Below are 21,313 nucleotides of genomic sequence, written 5' to 3' on the forward strand. Positions count from 1 at the left end.
TCTGCTTAAAACAGAGAAGGTTATGGCAAGAATTAACAGAAGTGCTGAAAATTTGGACGGGTTTTAATAGATTAGATAGGGAGAAACTGTTTTCACTGGCAGGAGGGTCGATAATCAGAGATCACACATTTCAGAGTGTTATAAACACCTAGTTTAAGGTTCATCGTAATATTTTAGAGGTAATTTTTAGTTTTGGAAAGATTGAAGTTTAACTGTAAGAAATGGAATAAATGCAACAAAAGCAGCTTGAAGACTGTTACACTTAAAAAGTTGGGGCCATGTTAATTTAAGGAGTTAACAGCTAGAAAGGTAAGATCATAAAATAGTAAGTGGGCTTACTTAGCTGGAGCAAAAACAGAATTACCTGGAAAAACTCAGCAGGTCTGGCAGCATCGGCGGAGAAGAAAAGAGTTGACGTTTCGAGTCCTCATGTCTTCTCCGCCGATGCTGCCAGACCTGCTGAGTTTTTCCAGGTAATTCTGGTTTTGTTTTGGATTTCCAGCATCCACAGTTTTTTTGTTTTTATTACTTAGCTGGAGAGTTGGAGATGTGGTGTCTACACTGCTTGCAAAAAAACGCAGGCCAGAGCGTTGTTTTGGGAGTTAAAGCTACAGTTAATTTAAAAGCTTTTAGTGAGCCCTGGAAAACCATCATTATGGATTCTAGGGTTTCTATTTATCTGTGTGCTTGCTGGGGGAGTAAGTATTCTGCAGCAGGGGAAAAGGCTGTACTGAAAAGGTACTGCTATTAGCAGGCTCCAGGCAGCAAAAGTGTTGCTATTAGCTGCCTCTGTGTAGTTGGAGCTCAGGAGAAGTCCCAGGAGTTGTTTGATAACTGTGCTGTTAAGGCTCAGGGGAAATCCTGGGGAGCTGCGAAAATGGAAGAAGGTGACTGGCTCTGTGCTGAAAGGCTTAGGGCTCAGAAGAGGCCCTGGGAGCCATTTATCGCTTGGTGTAGCTAGGGAGATTGCAGCTTGGTGAAATCTTCGTCAGTGCCAGCCCAGTGAAACTAGCTGGCTACCAAAGAGCTGAAATTGCGTCAGTACTTAGAGACTAGAGTGCAGACTCCGAAATCTATCCAGGGGAACAGAGTCTCTGGAGATGATATTGAAACCCTGGGGGGGTGCTGTTGTTGAGGCAGTCTGAGTTGGAGTGGCTTTGAGGAAATTCAGAGGTTTGATCTTTGAAAGTGAAAAGTTTGGAGTCCCTCGTGAAGGAGACCGAGTTTCAGTGAGATTGGTTGCCTCAGTGTTTACTGACATCTGTGGCGGTTGTTGAGAAATTCATAGAATCTGTCTTGGTTGCATCTGCCATGTGGTGTGTTTGACCACAGTTTGCCTGTTAATTCACATATACCCCATATTAACCCTCAATATTACAGTATAAGATAAATATCGTAAATTGTTTTATCTTTCTGACCTTGCACAGTAAAGTTTATTTTTGTTTGTTCTAAACCCGTGGAATCTTGAGGCTTTATTCTTTTTTAAGTGTCTTAAATCTCAAACTTGGTCTATTTTAAACAACAAGTTACAGGTCCCTAGACAGATTGCACCAAAAACCTGGGGTTCTGATCTAAAATTGTAAAAAGATAATTGGCAAAAGAATCGGTGGGAAAGGTGAGAAATTTTTTAAACTTGAAAATTAAACACTTACAGGACTATAGGCAAAAAGCAGGGTAGTAAGCCTAATTGGATAGCCCTTTCAAATAACCAGCACAGGCATTGTGAGTTGAACGACGTCCTTCTGCACAGTGTGATTCTATGATCTCAGTTTGGCTGATTTAGTTTATCGCCATCTAGGAAACCAAGGTTTATTATTAAACCTTTCATGTCCTAGAAACTGATCGAAATAACCAGTAGGGAAAAAAAAATTAAGAAATTTCTCATGTGGCAAAATCTAGTAAACATATTTTAGTAATTAATTCAATTTGACCTAGTTACACATTAAACAATTAGATCACTTGTATTTTTTTGTGCATTTATGACCAAGGATAATTGAGAAATGGAATTTATTTCTGTATTTGCATCCAGTGTCAACATCAAACACTTGCAGGTCAGCATAGCCCAGGTACATCCCATTGCACTCTATATTCTGCATCAATCGTGTGCATTGTCCACAATTGCAAATAAAATACAGCAATAATCAAAATGAAACTAATATGCACTCTCCTTCCTCTAAATTATTTGATTTGTAGAATAATTAGATAGCTTTATTGTGCAATGGAGAAAGCCTGCATTTAATTCAAACGTGACTACAGAAAACATAACAAAAACAGCCTGCCCAATTGCTATCAGCGTATTAAGAATGTGTTTTACACAAAGGAACAGTTCTGTTAAGAGTAGAAGTACACAGAATGCACCAGAGAAAACTGCGGAACAGTCACTGAAGAATTTCATGATAATTTTGTAACTTTTGTCACTAAGCCTTTCAGTTGCTGAATAAAATATTGAATTAATGTTCTACTAATTCCCAATCTCTTGGTGGTGTGTTACAGTTCACTTAAGAAGTCTAAACTGTGCTGTGGCAACATGGACTTTTTTTTAACAAGCATATCTGGAACCATAGGTGGTGATGGCAGAGGCTCCAGTGTTCTTTCCATCATATGGCTGACCAGGAATCTCTTCCGGTCTTACCACCTGCCATTGAGATGTGCCAGAAGGATTTGCAGGTTGATACTCAACCTGTTTGGTCACGTTATGAACGCAACTTTCTTGGCCATTAAATCCTGGGGTGGGACTTGAATCCAGAGTTTCTGACTCAGAGGCAGGGACACTACTCACTGCACCACAAAACCTCAATTCCCAATCTCTTACCGCCGCATTATTTTTATTCCAGAGATACATAATAGACCACATAAAAACACATTCAAACATTGAGTTTTATGGCTGACAGTTCATTAAATATTATCCTCAATAATATCAACAGGCTCACAAAAGAATAACCCAAGTTACTCTGTCATGAAAATAAAATAATTTTCATAATATTATTGTGATTTATTGTAAAAGTAGGTTTATAATGGGGTTTTGATTAGTTTCTTTCTGTGTGGATGTGGGCTTTAATTGAATTGCAGACGGCTGGTCTGGAGCTTTTGAGTTATCAAAAGAGAAGCTAGGTTTGAAATGCTAAATATTAACATGGCTTAAGTTTTAGAATGTGAAATGTGAGGAATATTTGCATTTTTAGATAAACCAGAGTTATGAATTTCAAAGAGATGATATGGTGTTACACCTAGCCAGAGGCTTAGCCAAACAGTGTGTTTATTTTTCCCAAAGATTACTGATAATATGAGTACTATGGAAGATTTATATTATGGAAAAAGTAAAATTGCAAAGACATATTGGAACAATGGGACTTACATTAAAAAGGGAGAAACATGTATAAAGGAGATGAGGTATAAAGGCGTTCTCAGATCTAACAAGTGTGAAAAGCCTCCAGCCTCAATGTATCAAGATGCAGTCCACAGGAACCGAAGCTAAGAGAATTCACTTTGAATATCACTTTGCAGGGTATTGTGTGCTTTGCCTGGGTCTGTTGAAATCTATGTTGTCTTACTGTTGCCGTAACGGAGATGCAACTGGGAGCTAGATTAATTAGGAGATTTAGGAGTTATTATAGTAGTAATTTGTAGACCTATGTATGTGCTTAAAATCTTTTCTTCTATTAATAAATGTTTAATTTAGTTTTGTTAAAAAAACACCTCTAAGTCATGGTGGGCTGATTACTACTGAAGTAAAGGCACACATCTCGAAATAAAGTACAAATTACAAACAGTTGTGGCAGCTGTTTCAAGTTACCCTCTGGGATTTGAGCAGTTCAGCATTTACCATCCGCTGTGCCATAACAACTGTATGCATCAATGTATAAGTTAGTACTATAAAAGCACACTGTCAAATGACCCAATACAGCATTTAAATATGATAGTTTTCTTATTGAGTATAAATAAAATATTAAGAGAACAGGAAAAGGTTTATCAAAAATTCTTATCTGAGAAGCACTGCCACAATAATTATTTTGTTACAATAAATAAGTTGGAACACACCTGAGAAACTGCTACAGACGATGGTTGCATGTAATACTGCTGACTGTGGATTTTAGCATACATGGAATACATCGGATCCTCATTCATCAACTTAGCATATAAGGATAGAGCCTCCATCACTTTCACATTTAGATCTGACAGTTCAGAGTGTTTTCTAAAACGACAATGAAGTAAACAGATATAACAGGTAGTTCTGGGTATATCAGAACACAAAAATGAAAATGGGGTGGGCCTGAAATTCCTCGAGGTCCTTTCCACTGCCATAAGTATGTTGGGTTAGATTCCCCAATAGCAATGTGGTTCAGCCGCACACAAGAACAAGAAATAGGAGGAGTAGATCATCTGACTTTTGAGCCATGCAATACAATCATGGCTGATATTGGGCTTCAACTCCACTTTCCTGCCCACTCCCAATATTCGATTCCAAGATACCAAAATCTGTTCAGCTCAGCTGTAAAAGTATTCAACAATGAAGCATCCACAACAGTCTGAGGTAAAGAATTGCAAAGATTCACAATCCTTTGAATAAAGTATAATTTCTCCTTATCTCAGTCCTAAATGGTCGGCCCCTTATCCCAAGACTGTGGCCCTGTATTTTAGATTCCCCAAACTGTGGAACCAATCTCTCTCAGAGTCTACCCTACCAAGCACCTTCAGAACCTTGTATGTTTCAATAAGATCCCGAACACGATTCATTGAACAGGATCCATCAGCATAAAGGGGACAGGCACCAGTGCCATTTATACCATTCTCTGATAGCCATCTGGCAGAGAAGTGGAGAGATGAGAAACCAGACATTTCATAGTAATACTTTATGGCTCCATCGGGGAACAGGGCTACATATTTTTGTTTTTGAAAGTAGAACAAATTTATACTGCTACTTTTCCAATTAACTGGCACTAGGGAGGCTTGTCTTGTGAGTAGCCCACTGCCATCAGGAAATTAATCTGGCAATGCATGGGTGCACAGGAAGCAGGACTTGAGATTTCTGGCAGGCCAAGGTCACCCTGCCAAGTCTTGCCTCTTCTTCAGATGTTGGTACTCATCTCAGCCAAGTCACAGCGCTGTAATCTTTAAAACAAAAAAAGCTCTGAAATTCTGAGGAAATTGATTCTACCTGAAATTCCTGTCCCCTGCCCTGTTTGTTCTGTGGCAGCATACTCATGGCTCCAGGAATTCTAGGGCCTGTATGTCAGATATATGCTAAATGGTACATTATGAACAACATCTGAAAATAGGACTTTTACCTGTCAATTTCTTCTAACTTCTGATCTATGAGTGGTCCCATTTGGTGACAGATACCTGAGGAAATTTTAGAGATAGGAAAAGTTTCAACAATTTTTTTTGTTTTTGATGAGATGGGGCGGGTTGACAAGTACATTAAATAGATCAGCCTGGGATTACATAGGCAAATGCAAAAGTTAAAAAGTTACTGATCATTCTTATTCAAATAGATGACTATAAGAACATATTGCCAGGTACATTAAAGGCCAGCATCATCTGTGCTGGGGTGTCAGAGCCTTCCTGTGGTTCTGTAGATATTTCTCATCTACCTGCTGCCCCCTAGTGACATTGTCCAAAAAAGACAACATCAGGTTCCATACATAAGCTGATGACATGCAGCTCTACATCATTAACACCTCTCTCGACTGCCTTTGATTTATTGTAACTCTTTCGAGTACAAACACGTTTCCATCTGTTCCTATTCAGATGAAGTTACATTGTTTCATAGTTTGCCATTGTGAGATTTGAACTCTTGATACTCTTTTGAGTAAACCTGTTTCCATCTGTTTCAGATGAAGTTACGTTGTTTCATAGTTTGCCATTGTGAGATTTGAACTCTTGATACTCTTTTTGAGTAAACCTGTTTCCATCTGTTTCAGATGAAGTTACATTGTTTCATAGTTTGCCATTGTGAGATTTGAACTCTTTATCTTGGGGTTACAAGCCCAGTACCATAACCACTTGGCTATTAGTACTGCTTGTCTGGCATCCAGTACTGAATGAGCAACAATTTACACCAATTAAATATTGGAGAGACCAAAGCCACTAACTATGGTCCCCTCCACAAGCTGTTCCTTTGTGTCTTAACTCTTATCATTCTCCCCAGATATTGTCTGAACATGAAACAGACCATTTCACAACTTGAGCATCCTACTTAACCCTGAGCTTCTTATCCTATATCTGTTCCATCACCAAGACCGCCGACATCTACCCCAGTAACGTCACCTATTTCCTCTCCTCCCTCACCTTAGCTGCTTTAGAAGCCCTCATCTATGTCTTTTCACCTGTACACTCATCTGTTTCAATTCTTTTCCAGCCAACCTCCCATCTTCTTGCCTTCATAAACTTGAGCTGATCTAAAACTTTGCTGCCCAAATTGCATTAAGTCCCGTTTACACTTCATCCCTGTGCTTGCTGACCTTCAATGGCTCCCGGTCAGGCAACACCTTAATTTTAAAATTCTGACCCTTATTCTCAAATCCCTCATGGCCTCTTCACTCCCTATTGCTGCAGCTCCTTCCACCCCCATGAACCACCTTCTGCCACGAAGATCTCTGCACCTCTGCAATTCAGGCTTCTTACATATCCCCAATTTTAACTGCTCCACCATTCGTGGCCATGCCTTCAATTGCCTAGGCCCCAGGTCTTGAATTCCCTCCTTAAGCCTCTCCGTCTATTTACCTCTTCCTTGAAGCTTTTGGTCACCTGTCATAATAACTCCTTCTGTGGTTCGGTGTCAAATTTTGTTTGACCCACTGCCTAAATTCTATATCAAAATTAAAGTTTAACATGCAGAAAACATGTATATACAGCATTGGTGTCATCATGTGTAAATGTTGTATTCAAACATGCCATTGTCATCTTATTATTATAGTACAGTAATAAACTATGGAACAGGGCACTTAAGAGAAAACATACAGCTATCCCACCTTCTAGATGAAGTAGTTCTGGTAAGTCTGGTTGACCATCTGTGGGGTTAGCACTCTGCAACATCTGTAATAGTTGATCCATCTTTTCCTGTTAAAGTAAATAAGAAAAGGTAACAGAAAAAATAACGGGATTTAAGATAGCCAAATTCCCTAATGGTTTCGACCCCAGGATACTAAGTAAATAAGTGAGGAAATTACATTAGTCATCATTTTGCAAAGCTCTAGATTCAGGAATTGTGCCTTTGGATTCAAAGAATACAAACGTTACCCAATTATTGAAGAGGGAAAGAAAAAACAGTTAACAAGAGATTTGTCAGTTTATCAACTGAGGGTAATTTCTAGAGTTGATCATCACAGATGGCATGACTGAGTTCTTGGTCAGGCATCAATTAAGCAAAGAGGGTAAATGCCATTTGTAGGCCTTGTATAGATTAATGTGGTTGGGTTTTTTTCAGGAAGTCACTGGCATGGAGGATAGGGGAGTGACCATGGACATGGTCTATCCAAAAGGCATTTGATAAGATTCCACACAAGAGCTTATTAGCCACAATAAGAGTGTACAGAACTGGAAGCATCCTTTATGATATAGACTTGCTGAGAGCTAGCAAGCAGAGAATGGGCATAAGGGGTTCATTCTCTGACTGGGAGAAGTTGTTTCCCCCAGGAATCTGAACTAGGGCATCAGTTTTTCACCAATGACTTGAGAATGGAATACATCCAAGTTTGCAGGCAATACTAAGTTATGAGGTATAGCAAGATTTGATGGAGGGACCAAGCTACAAAGATGCATAGACTAACTGAATGAGTAAAACAATGACAGATGGAGTTCAATATGGAGAAATGTGAGGTCATCCAATTTAGATTGGAGATAGACAAATTTTCCTAATGGTGAGAGATTAGGAGGATCATAAGGAGTTAGCCATCCACATACATAAATCATTAAAAGCTGATGCACAGATACAAAATGCAATCAAGGTAACTAATGGAATATTGGGCATTATCTCAAGGGGCAGAATTTTTCGCTCAGCGTGCTGGCACGCGCCCAACACACTCAAGTGTAAAATAGCACATGATGATGTCGGGCGAGCGTCCCAACGTTATTGCACATTCACGCGATATTTCAATCGGCAGGTGTGCGCTAAACTTGTAAGTGCGCCCACTGACAATTAACAGGGCGTTAAGCCCATTAACAGCGCAATTAACTGGGATTTCTCACTGCCTATCCAACGTTACAGTTGGTGGGCAGGCGAGTCAGCCAGGCGGTCTTTGCATTTTTCAGAAAACCTCATCCAAGGGCGGGATGAGGTTTCCATCATTAAATTTTAAAAAAATAAAAATGTTTGGACAAAATTTTCATGTTGTATGTGTTCAGGAGGCTGTTCTCGGTTTTAAAAATCTTTATTTAGTGTATTTAAATTCTTCAGCTCCCTGAGGCGGCTCTCTGCCTTCAGGGAGCTTTTATTCCCCTCTCCCCCACAACTTCCACTGTCTTCAGTGTACACCCACCTCCCGCCCCTAACCCAGGCAGCGCTGATCATATCAGCACGTGCTTCACGCTGGCTGGCCGTTAATTGGCCAATCAGCGTGAAATCGCAGTTGGGGGTCTGTTTCCCGATTGCTCCCGGGCCCGCTGATCGCACCTGCCCACTGAGCTGAAAATTCAGGCCAAGGTGTCTGGTTTTGAAAAGTAAGGAAGTGATGCTTAAGGTATTGGTCAGGCCCATTCTGGTTCAGTTTTGGGTATCAAACCTCAGGAAACATATATTGGCCTTGGAGAGGATAGAGCAGACTCACTAGAACAAATCAGGTCTTACAAGGTTAATAGATTGCATAAACTTTCCTTAAATCCCCTTGAGATTTGAAGGTTAAAAGTTGATCTAAAATCATAAAGGGGGTTCGAAAGAGTAAATTTAGAGAAATTATTTCCTCAGGAATCCAGAACAAGACTTTAAAATTAGAGCTCAGACATTTAGCAGAAAGTATTTTTAAATAAATGACAGCAAAAACCTACAACTCTCATCCCTAAATGGCTATGGATGCTGGGTCAATTTTTCAAAACTGAGATTGATAGATTGCTTTAGGTAAGGGTTTCAAGGGAAATAGAGCAAAATTAGTAAATAAAGTTCAGGTACCGATCAGCAAGACCTATTCGGATGACTGAATGGCCTAGTCCACTTCCAATGTTCAAGGGGAAAGACATGAGCCAGAAAAGCTTTTACTGCATGACCACATAACTCTCCCTGCAAAACTGCTGGTTCTTCAGGCAATGAACACTTTTAATCTCAAATGTCCTAAGTAATGAAGCCTTACACAGGCTTACCTATATTGCCGAAGAGGAATGCTACAAACCAAATCCCTATACAAACTGAACCATTAGAGTTTGTAAAGGTATTTGGAGGACAGCCAAGCTTTATTATGCTGTCACCCAGGAAGCAGGTGATATGCATTTTCTTTCAGTGGAATGTAAAATATATGGTTCAGTCATATATGGAAATATAGCATCAGCAGTGATTTCACTCTCTTTCAGGAAAATTATGAAAGGTATCTAGCAATATTACTGTGCTTAGAATTAGCATATTAATAAGGCAGAGTAAATGCAACCCAGCTTTAATAACTTGTAATCTGTCTAATTTACAATTATCCTGTATAAGACTTAGCAATTAACTGTATTAAGAGTAAGGTATTGTGGTGTTAAGGGTGGAATGTTCTGGTCCTTGATGTGCTGGATCGCTTTGAAACAAACTTGCATGCCATGCACAGCAAGAATTCCCTTTTCAGGCCCCCTCCCTTAGAGAAAGAAATTGCTAGGAAACAAGCTTCCAGGTGCAATTTATTGGGACTCCTCAATTTTTGATTGCATGTCTCCCAAATGCTGCTCGTTTTTTGCTAGCTACATAGTGTGCACATGAGAAGGACAGGGAGTTCCCTACTTGTTCTTGAACCTAACAAAGCTGCTTTCCAAAGGGTTACTGGGATGGTCCCTCCACCTGCTTTGGCATTTATTTTATTTTTTATTTAAATGAAAGTCAACATCCATCACAGACAAAGGTTAAATTGAGTCACATTTTTAAATCAATCATTCTAACATATAAAAATACAAAAAAAAATCACAGAATCTTTACAGTGCAGAAAGGGGCCATTTAGCCCATCAAGTCTGCAGTGGCTCGTTGAAAGAGCAATCTACCAAATCCCTACTCCCCTGCCTTATCCCGTAACCTTGCACATTTTTTCTTTTCAGTTAGCAATCCAAATAATTTTTCAATACCTTGATTAAACCTGCCTCCACCAACCTATCAGGAAGTTTGTTCCAGACTCCAACAACCCTCTGGGTGAAAAAACTTTTTCTCACATCACATCTACTCCTTTTGCCCATTATTTTGAATTTGTGCCCTCTAGTTCAACATAAAATAAAATACTGATCATTAGATGAGGATCTTTCTGTTATCAGGCTCCAAAGATTTTTTTTTTACTCCGTTCTTTAATTTGTAAATCAAGGGAAAGCACGAACGCAGTCCTCCACTACCACAAATTTTGCAGTCGGGTATCCCGCATTCGGGGACATCGCAGGCGTCAGCACACCTGGAATGCAATGGGATTGCCTCATCCTGGAAGCACAAGCTTCATTATCATTGTTTCTCCCCTGCCAAGTACCAGTCATTAGAGTGTATTCATGCTGTGGATGAGATATGGCATCGAACTATTCTGAAACCTTATTGTTTCACATCTTAATTCAGTTAGTCGTTTTGAGTTCCATAGCTGGTAGCCACTGTAACATCCACCTACAAGTAACAAATACTGAAGTTTGGAATTCGGCAGCGATCTCGCAAAAGAACTGCAGAGTTGATCATGTCTGTTTTCGAATGTCTCCAGACCGCAATTGTGTAATGCATCTGAGTAACTATGGCAATTAGGGCCAAGAATAACTTTTCAAGCCCTTTTCTAAACATTTTCAATATTTTTACATTGCTGCTTTGTTATTCTGCTCAACCACGCGGGCTCCCCATACAGGGCAAATAAAAGATTTGAAAATGGTGAGAAGATCATTGGCAAAATACTGCAGATGCTGGAAATCTGAAATAAAAACAAAAACTGCTGGAAAAACTCAGCAGGTCCGACAGCACCTGTGGAGAGAAGGATAGAGTTAATGTTTCAAGTCCAAATACAGACTCAAAATGTTAACTCTGTCTTTCTCTCCACAGATACTGTCAGGCCTGCTGAGTTTTTCTAGCATTTTTTGTTTTTGTCACAAGATCATTGCTTGACAGGAATGGTATTTCAGCTTCCAAAGGATGTACTGACGAATATTAACTTGTAATAATAAAGCTGACATGTACATCCCATTTTAGATCTGCCTGGATAAATATACCCAACGGTTTGACAGAGTTCTGAAGCTGAATTGTGACATCATTCAGTGACAAAGTGGGAAGGACAATTTGTTTCAAGCAAAGCAGATGTTGACAATCACACACTTATTGGGATTAAGATGCATTCCGTTCTCTACAGATCAAATGTAAAGTTACTGGAGAATAACTTGCATGTGAGATTCAGTGTGAGTGTTACAGTTTTTGATAATTAATGGCATATTTAAGCGGCGAATGCCAGTGTCAACTTTGAAGCTGGCATTTATAATACTTTTAGATCTTTGTCATATAACCAGTTGATTAAACTAGGGGGTGCTGTGCACCATTTCACTCAAGCTTTACTTCAACAGTTTGCAACCTAGGATGTGAGCTGCACAATCAACCTTGAGAGGCAAATCGTAATACATACTTGCAATTAAGTAGTATTTTGTTCTGGATATGCCATTCTGTTATTGTATTAGTAACATCATCTTAAATTTAGGAGGAGGTTTGTAGAATGCTGGTTGCCAGAAAGCATCCTGTAAACCTGTCCAAATAAATAGGGCTGCCGGGTGCTACTGGCTCTCGGGGGTGGAATTATTTCATTGCCCACCCTTCATGCCAGTGAGACAAAGGGATATAAACATCTTGCTCTTGCAGTTGGATAGGCCCCTTGCAAGAGAGGAGGAAATATATGAAAACTTATTGCATAAAGTGTCAGTTGGGCCTGCTTGCCTTGTGAAAAAAGGCAAGTGTGAAACAGACTGATGACCAGGCATGCTGAAAGGGAACCTTTCTCCCCTAGTCAGTTATGTGAACTTGTTTGTGCAATCCTGTCTGTACCTGGATTGTTACAGGATTTACAAGTCTTGCTCAGTCTTAAGAAAATCCACATCTGACTGGTGCTATTTGCTTTGCATCATTTTAATTTCCAAATCCTAGGAAGAACTGGCCCTTGCTATAAACCCGTACCATCCAAAAATTGGTACCCCTGACAATACAGTACTCCCTCAATACTGCATTGAAGTTAAGCCTGAAATGGGGCTTGAACACAACTTCTGAATGAGGCAAGGGAACTATAACTCAGCCATGGTTGACATTGTACAGTGTTTAATTTTCTTTTGAATTAGCTTTAGATTCAGCATATGTTTTTGTTTTGAATTCTTTGAATTTTAATAACTAAGCAAGCAAGGAATTCAAGCAAAAACAAAAATACCTGGAAAAACTCAGCAGGTCTGACAGCATCTGCGGCGAGGAATACAGTTGATGTTTCGGGTCCGTATGACTCTTCACCAGGAATTCAAGCTTTTGTTGTTTTAAATTTTCTGATTAGTTCCCTTTATTTCTAGCAATTTTTTTCCTGGTCAGTTATTATTATCATTCCCTTTCCTTTTCTACTTTTACATTGAACTTAATTATTGAACTAATGGACCCTACCAGCTGTTTTTAACTATTCCCTTACATTTATGTATTCACCCCATTTTATTTCATAGAACTAGCACATCTTCCTTCGTTGTTGGACCAAAACATACTAATTTATGTTAACACTCAGGTACATCACATGCTGAGCAACTGACAAGATTGCTGAGAAAGCATGAGATTGTTTATAGAGCTAAATGGATGTATCAGGTGTGCAGGAGATTCTCCAAAGGGCAGTTTCCCAGGATAATTAGTTTGTAAATGGAGGTTACAGATGGAGAAAAATATTGAAGACAATTAAATTCAGCACTTACAAGACATACTTATAATTATCCCAATAATATGCTCTGCAAACTAAGGCTAATTATGCTAGAAATCTCAGTACAAACAGAAATGCTCAATGAATTTTAGCAAGGAAGATTCTGTAATAACCCACAAGTTTCTTTTCAAACATGCATTATACATATCTATAATTGGATTCATAGCAGGGTACAAAATCTAAAGTTCAAGTTCTGTGGGAGTCATGTTTACTCCACCCTTGGTTTACAACACATTAAGAAATAAGTAAACCATCTTCTGACTTGCTGAAGCCATGACATTCATTTTTTTGAATAGTAGGGTATCAATTTCAGATATTTTGTTGATTCTCCTGATTGAACAATCTCCAAGCTCCACCAGCCCTAAAATCCTTCAATAGGTTTATGCTTGTCCAACATTTGCACATCGTTGATTTTTAATCACTCAGCTATTGGCTGCCGTCCTTCAACTGCTAAGGCCCAAAGCTTTGTATTCCGTCCCTAAATCTCTCCATTCTCTGTCCTCCTTCTGACCTCTGTCATCTGCCCTTATAACTTCACATGTGGCTTAAAGTCAAATGTTGTTTTCTAACATTCCTGTGAAGCACTTTGCAATCTCTTGCTACATTTAATGTGCTCCACACAAGTTACTGTTGTGCATTACTATCATCTATAGCATGGTAAAGCATAGTGCATACTTACTTCATCAACATAAACAGGTTCAGGTTCTGGTTCCAATGTCTCAACTTGAACCTCATCGCTAAATTGTACAGTTTTCTTCTCAATTTTCACTGTGAAGAATAACATTACTTAGGTAATAGCCAAAATGTACAACATGTGAAACATAGACCAGCTGTTAGCTTTGCAGTTGTGCTTAACAAATTGAATACCCACTTTCCAAGTTTAGCCGCTAATAATTGAACAAATTGTTTACATGACAGTTTGCAAAGTTATTGGCAATGGTAAATTTAAAAACTCAATGCTTTTCAAATACAAAAACTACAATTGAATTTACTCAAACGTTTATTACTCACATAGCTCTGGTTCTGCTGTTAGGTCTGCTGTCACGAAATTTGATGGAAACAGTCCAATCCCTTGATAAGTTTCACCTTTCCACCAATTTGGATCACTATTGAGGTAGATGAAGGAATGAAGGATTACGCAGCTCAATATTTTGATAATTCAAAATGCAACTACCTCAAAATCATTATTCTATTGTATGTTATATCCCAAAAAATTAAATGTTTCTTTTTCATTTATATGCGCTTTAAATAACCTGTATTCGCTGAGCAAACATCTAATCTTTCCTGCAGTTAATTTGGACAAAAGCATATTGCAACTTTTCAGATATATTTAAGGCTGCTTTTCTTAAATAGAATTTTCCTTCCCTATTTATTGTCTGTTTCCATGTACCTGTCATCTAGTACAGTAATGATCTCTCCAGCTTTAAAGGTAAGCTCATTATCTTCTGCAGCTTCAAAGTCATAGATGGCTCGCACCTTCCGTCCGTCAGGTTTGCTGGTCATAAGGCTCGGAGTGCTTGGATACAGATTAGAAACCGCGGTCTGCTGCTGTCGTTGCTCTTTCAATGACAATTCAATGGCTATAAAATATACAGGTACCAAAATAAACGGTATTAAAATTGTAAATATTCTACTCTTCATACTTGATCTCTCAACATTATCAGTAAATGATCATGTCTTTACGAAAGATGCCAAGTAAGTAAAACTTTCAATTTATAAACATACCTTGTTCTTACATTCAGCCTACAAAGCTGCTAACAGGAGACATACTACATTACTATCTCACATACTTGAAGGTACAAGATCTTTGAGGGCAAAGCAAGGATATCAAAGTCATATGATGATTTAGTAGTCAGTCTCCAAGGTAACAGAAATTATGAATTTTTATCCATAATACATTATTTATTGCATTCTTTCTTGTTGATGTCAGTACACACAGGGTTCTAATGAGATATTGGTTCTTCAAGCAGAGTGCACAATATACTCTGGTTTGCAAAAAAGCATTTCAGAAGGGACTGAGTTGCAAACCTTTACCTGCTGGCTGTGTTCATTGTGTACAGAAAGGCATTAATTGGGCTGCTCCTTTGAAAACAGTTGTGACAATGCCCATCTCATGGTTAACATGGAACAGATCAATGGAGTTTTCAGATGGACATGGAGTCAATCCAGTTAATTTAAATACAAGCATCTTTTGAATGGTTGACTTCCTAATGTAGTTTATAAGAGACTGAAATTGTAAACAAAGAGTGCTTTACAACCTCTTGAAAGAAAGCTGAAGCTATACATTGGTTTGTATCAAATTACCTCACCAGCTCAAGGGGCATACAAGGCTAATCACAAACTCAATAATAGTGCCTAACCACATTGACAAGGAGCTTCTCTTATGTTTTACATTCCACATAACACTTGCAATGTACTTAGCACTGGTCATTTAATTGTTCAAGAGATCTGTATGGTGGTTTGTACCATAAGCCATTATTTATTCTTCTGCCTGCCAAAGCTAAGAAAGTCATGTGTCGCAGGAGTAGGCCATTCAGCCCCTTGAGCCTGCTCCACCATTTAATAAGATCATGGCTGATCTGATAGTAACCCCAAATCTGCATCCCACCTACCCTGATAACCTATCTCCCCCTTGCTTACCAAGAATCTATCCACCTCTGCCTTAAAAATATTCAAAGACTCTGCTTCCGCCACCTTTTCAGGAAGAGATTTCCAAAGACTCTCGGCCCTCAGAAAAACATTTTGCCTCATCTCCGTTTTAAATGGGTGACCCCTTACTTTTAAAACAATGACCCCTAGTTCTAGATTCTCTCACAAGAGGAGACATCCTCGCCACATCTAACCTGTCAAGACCCCTCAGGATTTTATATGTTTCAATCAAGTCGCCTCTTACTCTTCTAAACTCCAGTGGATACAAGCCTAGCCTGTCCAACCTTTCCTCGTAAGACAACTTGCCCATTCCAGGTATTAGTCTGGGAAACCCAGTCTCAGCACTAATCCCTGTGGCACGCCATTCACTACATCTTGCCAACCTGAAGATGACCCATTTATGCCTACACTCTGCTTCCTGCTAGCCAACCAATCCATGCCAATATTACATGCCACGAGCTTCTATTTTCTGCAATAACCTTTGATGTGGCACTTTATCAAATGCCTTCTGGAAATTTAAGTACAGTACATCCACTGGTCCCCCTTTATCCACAACACATGTTACTTCCCCAAAGAATTCTAATAAGTTGGTTAAATATGATTTCCCTTTCACAAAACCATATTGACTCTGCCTGATTATCTTGAACTTATCCAAGTGTCCTGCTATAGATTCTTCAATAATAGCTTGTAACATTTTTCCTATGACAGATGTTAAGCTAACTGGCCTCTAGTCTCCTGCTTTTTATCTCCTTCATTTTTTGTATAATGGAGTTAGATTTGCTATCATTCAATCTAACGGAACCTTCCCCGAATCTAGGGAGTTTCGGAAAATTAAAATCAATGCATCAACTATTTCACTAGCCACTTCTTTTAAGACCCTGGGATGAAATCCATCAGGACACGGGCACTTGTCAGCCTGTAGCTCCAACAATTTACTCAGTAAACTGACTTTTGGGTTTCATTAAATATACCTAGACATTGGCACTTGCCTGGATGAGTGCGGCTACAACGACCACACAAGAAACTCCATACCATCCAGTACACAGGAGCCTGCTTGATCTACACCTCATTCACCATCTTTTACATTCACTCCCTCCACCACCAATACACAGTGGAAGCTGCAGTTATCATATAAAGATGCACTGCAGCAACTCAGCAAGTCTCTCTTGACAGCATTTTTCAAACCTACAACCTCTTAAGAACTATAAAACAAGGGCAACAGATGCATGGGAACACAATCACCTGTAAGTTCCTCTACAAGTCACACACCATCCTAATTTGGAACTATATCGCAATTCCTTCACTGTTGCAGGGTGAAAATCCTGGAACTCCCTCCCTAACAGTACTATGGTGTGTACATACAGCACATAAACTGCAGTGGTTCAAGAAGATGGCTCACCATCACCTTCTCAGGGCTATTAGGGATGGGCATGAATGAATTTTAAAAAAACATCTGTTGAAAAGTGATTTCAGTGAACAAGTGATGGAAGCAGATTATATTGATTTATTTCAGAAAATAACATTTGCGATACAATATATGAGTAATTTATGGTATGACATGTGCTAAGTGGTTTTTTTTAATGCATTCATGGGATGTGGACATTGCTACTTAGGCCAGCATTTATTGCCCATCCCTAACTGCCCTCGAGAAGGCATAGTGTGCTTGGAAGGAATAGGTGACTTTCGACCTACGTATTGCAGCAGTGTCAGCCATGGCTCCGTTGATAGCATATTTGCCTGACTCAGAAGATTGTGGGTTCAAGTCCACTCCAGAGACTTGAGCACAAAAACAAAACTAGGCTGACACTCCAATGTAGCACTGAAGGCATGCTTTACTGTCAGGGTAGCCTCTTTTGGATAAGATGTTAAACCCCTGTCTACGACCCTTAGGTGGACCTAAAAGATCCCATAGGAGTATTTTAAAGAAAAGGAGGGGAGCTGTCCCGGATATCTCGGCCTTACTTAACATCGCTAAAACAATGTACTTTGCCATTATCACGTTGCTGTTGTGAAAGCTTACTGTGCATAACTAGGTTGTTGTGTTTCTTACAACAGTGACTACAATTAGCAAGTATTTCATTGTTTGTAAAGTGCTTTGTGTTGTCCTGGGGTTGTGGAAGTTCTATAAAATATAGATCTTCACGGGTCCCAAAGCTTTCCATCATGGGCAGATTTTCATGTCAGGCTCTCTGAAGACTAAGGCAGAGATGGATTGCCATGATTAGTTAACAACTCCATAATGTTTGTATCGTGCAACTGTCAGAATGTTATATGGTAAACTACAAGGCAAAAAGAATTTGACCTTTCCTCGTCCAACAATTCCTATGCTCCTATGTAACTCTGTCAACAGCATCTTTTCGCATGCTAAGTCCTAGTCACCCATCACCAGAGTCTTCTCTGATACCCAATGGCTCATCACCTTCAACATTTTGACTTCAAAATCCTGTTAACAAATTCTTGCATAGTCATTCTCCTAAATTCCTCCAGCCTTATTTCCCAGTTGCAACCTCTGGTCTTCCAAGTCAAACACCTATACATCTTACCTCTCCCTCCAGCATTTACGGCATAAACTTCAGCCATTACCTCTTCATCGTTTGGGATACTCTTCATATACTCCTCCACCTTGCGAAATCTTCCCCATTTCAAAAGCATCCGCAAAACCAATGTCTTTAGCCTTACCTCAGACACCTTCCTGTAATATTCTTCTCCCAGTTATTAGTCAACGTCAGTTTCCTCCATTCTCTCTGAGGTACTTTGGGGTGTTTCAATGCATTAAAATGTGCTAAATTAGTTAAGTTGTTTTTGATCTACTATTAGTAGCCTAGATATAAAATTATACCATGCTGTCAATTTTTACCAACGTACCTCAGACTGCATGTTTGCTTAACATTGTTACATTTGGATCTAGGTTGATGAAGCATATGGATATAGAATAAGCTCACCTTTTGCTAAGTCCTCCTCTTCTTTCTTGATTGCTGTTACATTTGGGTCCTTCGCCACCAAGGCAGGGCTCGCCTTTGCCTGTTCTGCAGCCTATCTCAACAATGTAAACAACACTGTTAACAAACAGCTCATTTAAAGGACTCAAATTTGTATCTTCAAAAATTTCACAGCAGTGCCTGACGAGTAGTCAGCCTGAACTACACAGTTGGCAATTCGTGCAGGCAATACAATTACCAAAAATAAACTACCTGAGAACCTGCAGCAGGGAATGTAACTCCTTGTTCCTTCAGGTTTTTTATCATAGCAGATATGAGACTAAGCTGAGGGTCATTCTTAAATTCCTCTGCCCATTCAACCATGAGGGCTTTGAGTTTTTCACAGACTTTTGGGTGACCCTGAAATAAAGATCAAGATTATAGAACACCCTAAGGTGGCATGTTAAATTGCTGTCAATGTAACTGAGTTGGCAGTAGTTATTTTATTCTGACACCAGAAATTGTTATCTCACATATTGCAGATTATCAACAAACATCAAGAGACATGGTCTTTTTCACTCTTTGAATCCAGCTCAACTTCCAAATATGAACAACAGCTTGTTTCTTGCAAGAAAAAAGGCTGGGGAGGGTGGGAAAAACCTTACATTACCATTTTTTGCAGGCATTATAAATCAGTTGTTTCCATCCATTCTGGTGTACATAAAATCTTGTTCTGAATCACAACTTTTTAGCAACGGAGCAAGAAAAAAACAACAGGAAATACCCAAGAAATACTCATACTAACACAAGCTCCTTGCAGCGACTAGTTCAAAAAGAGCACTGAGGGACACATGGAGAGTGAGTTTTGTACAACAAAGTTAAAACCAAAGAGCATAGAGTAGATTATTCCTCCTTGCCACAATATCCCAGGTTTAGTGAAAAGGTAAAAAAGAGCTCCTTTATGTCCCAACATGATTTCCTAGACTATCTGGTAATGTTATGAGCTTGTGTCTATAGTAGATATAAGCCAACATTAGTATTTTAATTGGACAGCAAAGGACATTTCTGGTTTCTAATGGTTGCCATTGCATCAGTTGGGTTTCCCAACATAAGAGTGCCCAAGGAAACTGGAGCAAAGGCCTATCCTCAGGACCCTGCAAATCCTCTGATCTGGTCTGCAGGGTCCTGAAGGTAGGACAAAGACTAGCTTAGCAAGTTTCAAAGGTTTCCTAAATAACTCGAGAATAGCCTACATGCCTCGGGAGATATTAAAAACACAGACTTTTAATCTTTCATTACTCACAGAATCTTCACAATGCAGAAGGAGCCCACTCGCCCCATCGAGTCTGCACTGGCTTTCTAAAAGAGCATTCTATCTAGTCCCACTCCCCTGCCTCATCCGCATAATCTTGCATATTCTCTCTTTTCAGGTAGCAATCCAATTCCCTTTTGAATACTTTGATCGAACCTGCCTCCACCACCCTCTCAGGAAGTTTGTCCCAGACCTTTAACCACCCTCAGGGTGAAAAAACTTTGTCACATCACTTTTACTCCTTTTGTCAATTATTTTGAATCTATGTCCTCTAATTCTTGATGCTCTATTGAGTGGGAACAGTTTCTTACTATTTATCCTGTTCATACCCCTCAAGATCTTGAATACCTCTATCAAGCTGTCTCTCAGCTTTGTTTTCTCCAAGGAAAACAGTCCCAACCTCTCCGATCTATCCTCATAGCTACTATCTTGTCCCCAGAATCATTCTTGTGCATCTCCTCTGTATTCTCTCCAATGCTTTCACATCCATTCTCAAGTATGATGCCCAGGACTGGACGCAATACTCCAGATGAGGCCTAACCAGTGTCTTTTAAAAGTTCAACATAACCTCCTTACTCTTGTACTCAATGTCCCTATTGATAAAGCCTAAGATACTATATGCTTTATTAACTGCTTACTCAACATGCCCTGCCATCTTCAATGACTTATGTACATATACACCAATGTCCCTCTGTTCCTGCACCTCCTTTCGAGTTTCTCCCATTATTTTATATTATCTCTCCATATTCTTCCTGCCAAAATGAATCACCTAACACTTCTCTGCATTGAACTTCATCAGCCACTCGTCAGCCCAATCCACCAATATGCATACGTCCTTTTGAAGTTCAAGGCTATTCTCATCACAGTTGACAACATTTTCAATTTTATTATCTGCAAATTTTGAAATCATGCTCTGAACACCACAGTCTAGGTCATTAATATATATCAGGAAGAGAAAGAGTCCCAGCACTGACCCACTACAAACCTTCCTCCAATCTGAAAAACAACCATTTATCACTACTCTCTGTTTCCTGTCACTCAGACAATTTCTTATCCAAGTGCCTATTTTCCCTTTTATTCCATGAGCTAGCATTTTGCTCACAAGTCTGTTGTGCGGCACTGTATCAAATGCCTTTTGAAAATCCATATACATCACATCAATAGTGTTGCCCTTATCAGCCTTCTCTGTTACCTCCTCAAAAAACTCCAGCAAGTTAGTTAAACATGGTTTTTCCTTAATGAGTCCATGCTGGCTTTCCTTAATTATCCGGCACTTGTCTGAGTGACTATTGATTTTATCCCATAATATAGTTTCCACAAGTTTCCCTACCATTGAAGTCAAACTGACTGGTCTGTAGTTGCCGGTTTTATCTTTGCACCCCTTT

General features: G+C 39.4%; 1 protein-coding gene and 1 non-coding gene across 3 annotated transcripts in view; both read right to left on the reverse strand.

Moving 5' to 3' along the window:
* LOC121276487 (signal transducing adapter molecule 1-like) overlaps positions 1–21,313 on the reverse strand; it is a 78,439-nt gene that overhangs the window by 12,697 nt on the left and 44,429 nt on the right. For both annotated transcript variants that reach the window (XM_041184952.1, XM_041184953.1), the window contains exons 5-12: positions 18,890–19,036; positions 18,641–18,731; positions 14,440–14,629; positions 14,061–14,155; positions 13,729–13,817; positions 6,972–7,059; positions 5,286–5,340; positions 4,039–4,192 (exon numbers count right to left, since the gene is read on the reverse strand). In XM_041184952.1, the coding sequence (XP_041040886.1) occupies positions 4,039–4,192; positions 5,286–5,340; positions 6,972–7,059; positions 13,729–13,817; positions 14,061–14,155; positions 14,440–14,629; positions 18,641–18,731; positions 18,890–19,036 (909 nt within the window). The remainder of the gene's footprint in view (positions 1–4,038; positions 4,193–5,285; positions 5,341–6,971; positions 7,060–13,728; positions 13,818–14,060; positions 14,156–14,439; positions 14,630–18,640; positions 18,732–18,889; positions 19,037–21,313) is intronic.
* On the reverse strand, positions 10,463–10,628 carry LOC121276649. Its single transcript, XR_005942719.1, has one exon. It is a non-coding gene; the product is annotated as a U1 spliceosomal RNA (small nuclear RNA).

This window comes from Carcharodon carcharias, chromosome 3 (assembly GCF_017639515.1).
Source record: "Carcharodon carcharias isolate sCarCar2 chromosome 3, sCarCar2.pri, whole genome shotgun sequence".
NCBI classification, from domain to species: Eukaryota; Metazoa; Chordata; class Chondrichthyes; order Lamniformes; family Lamnidae; genus Carcharodon; species Carcharodon carcharias.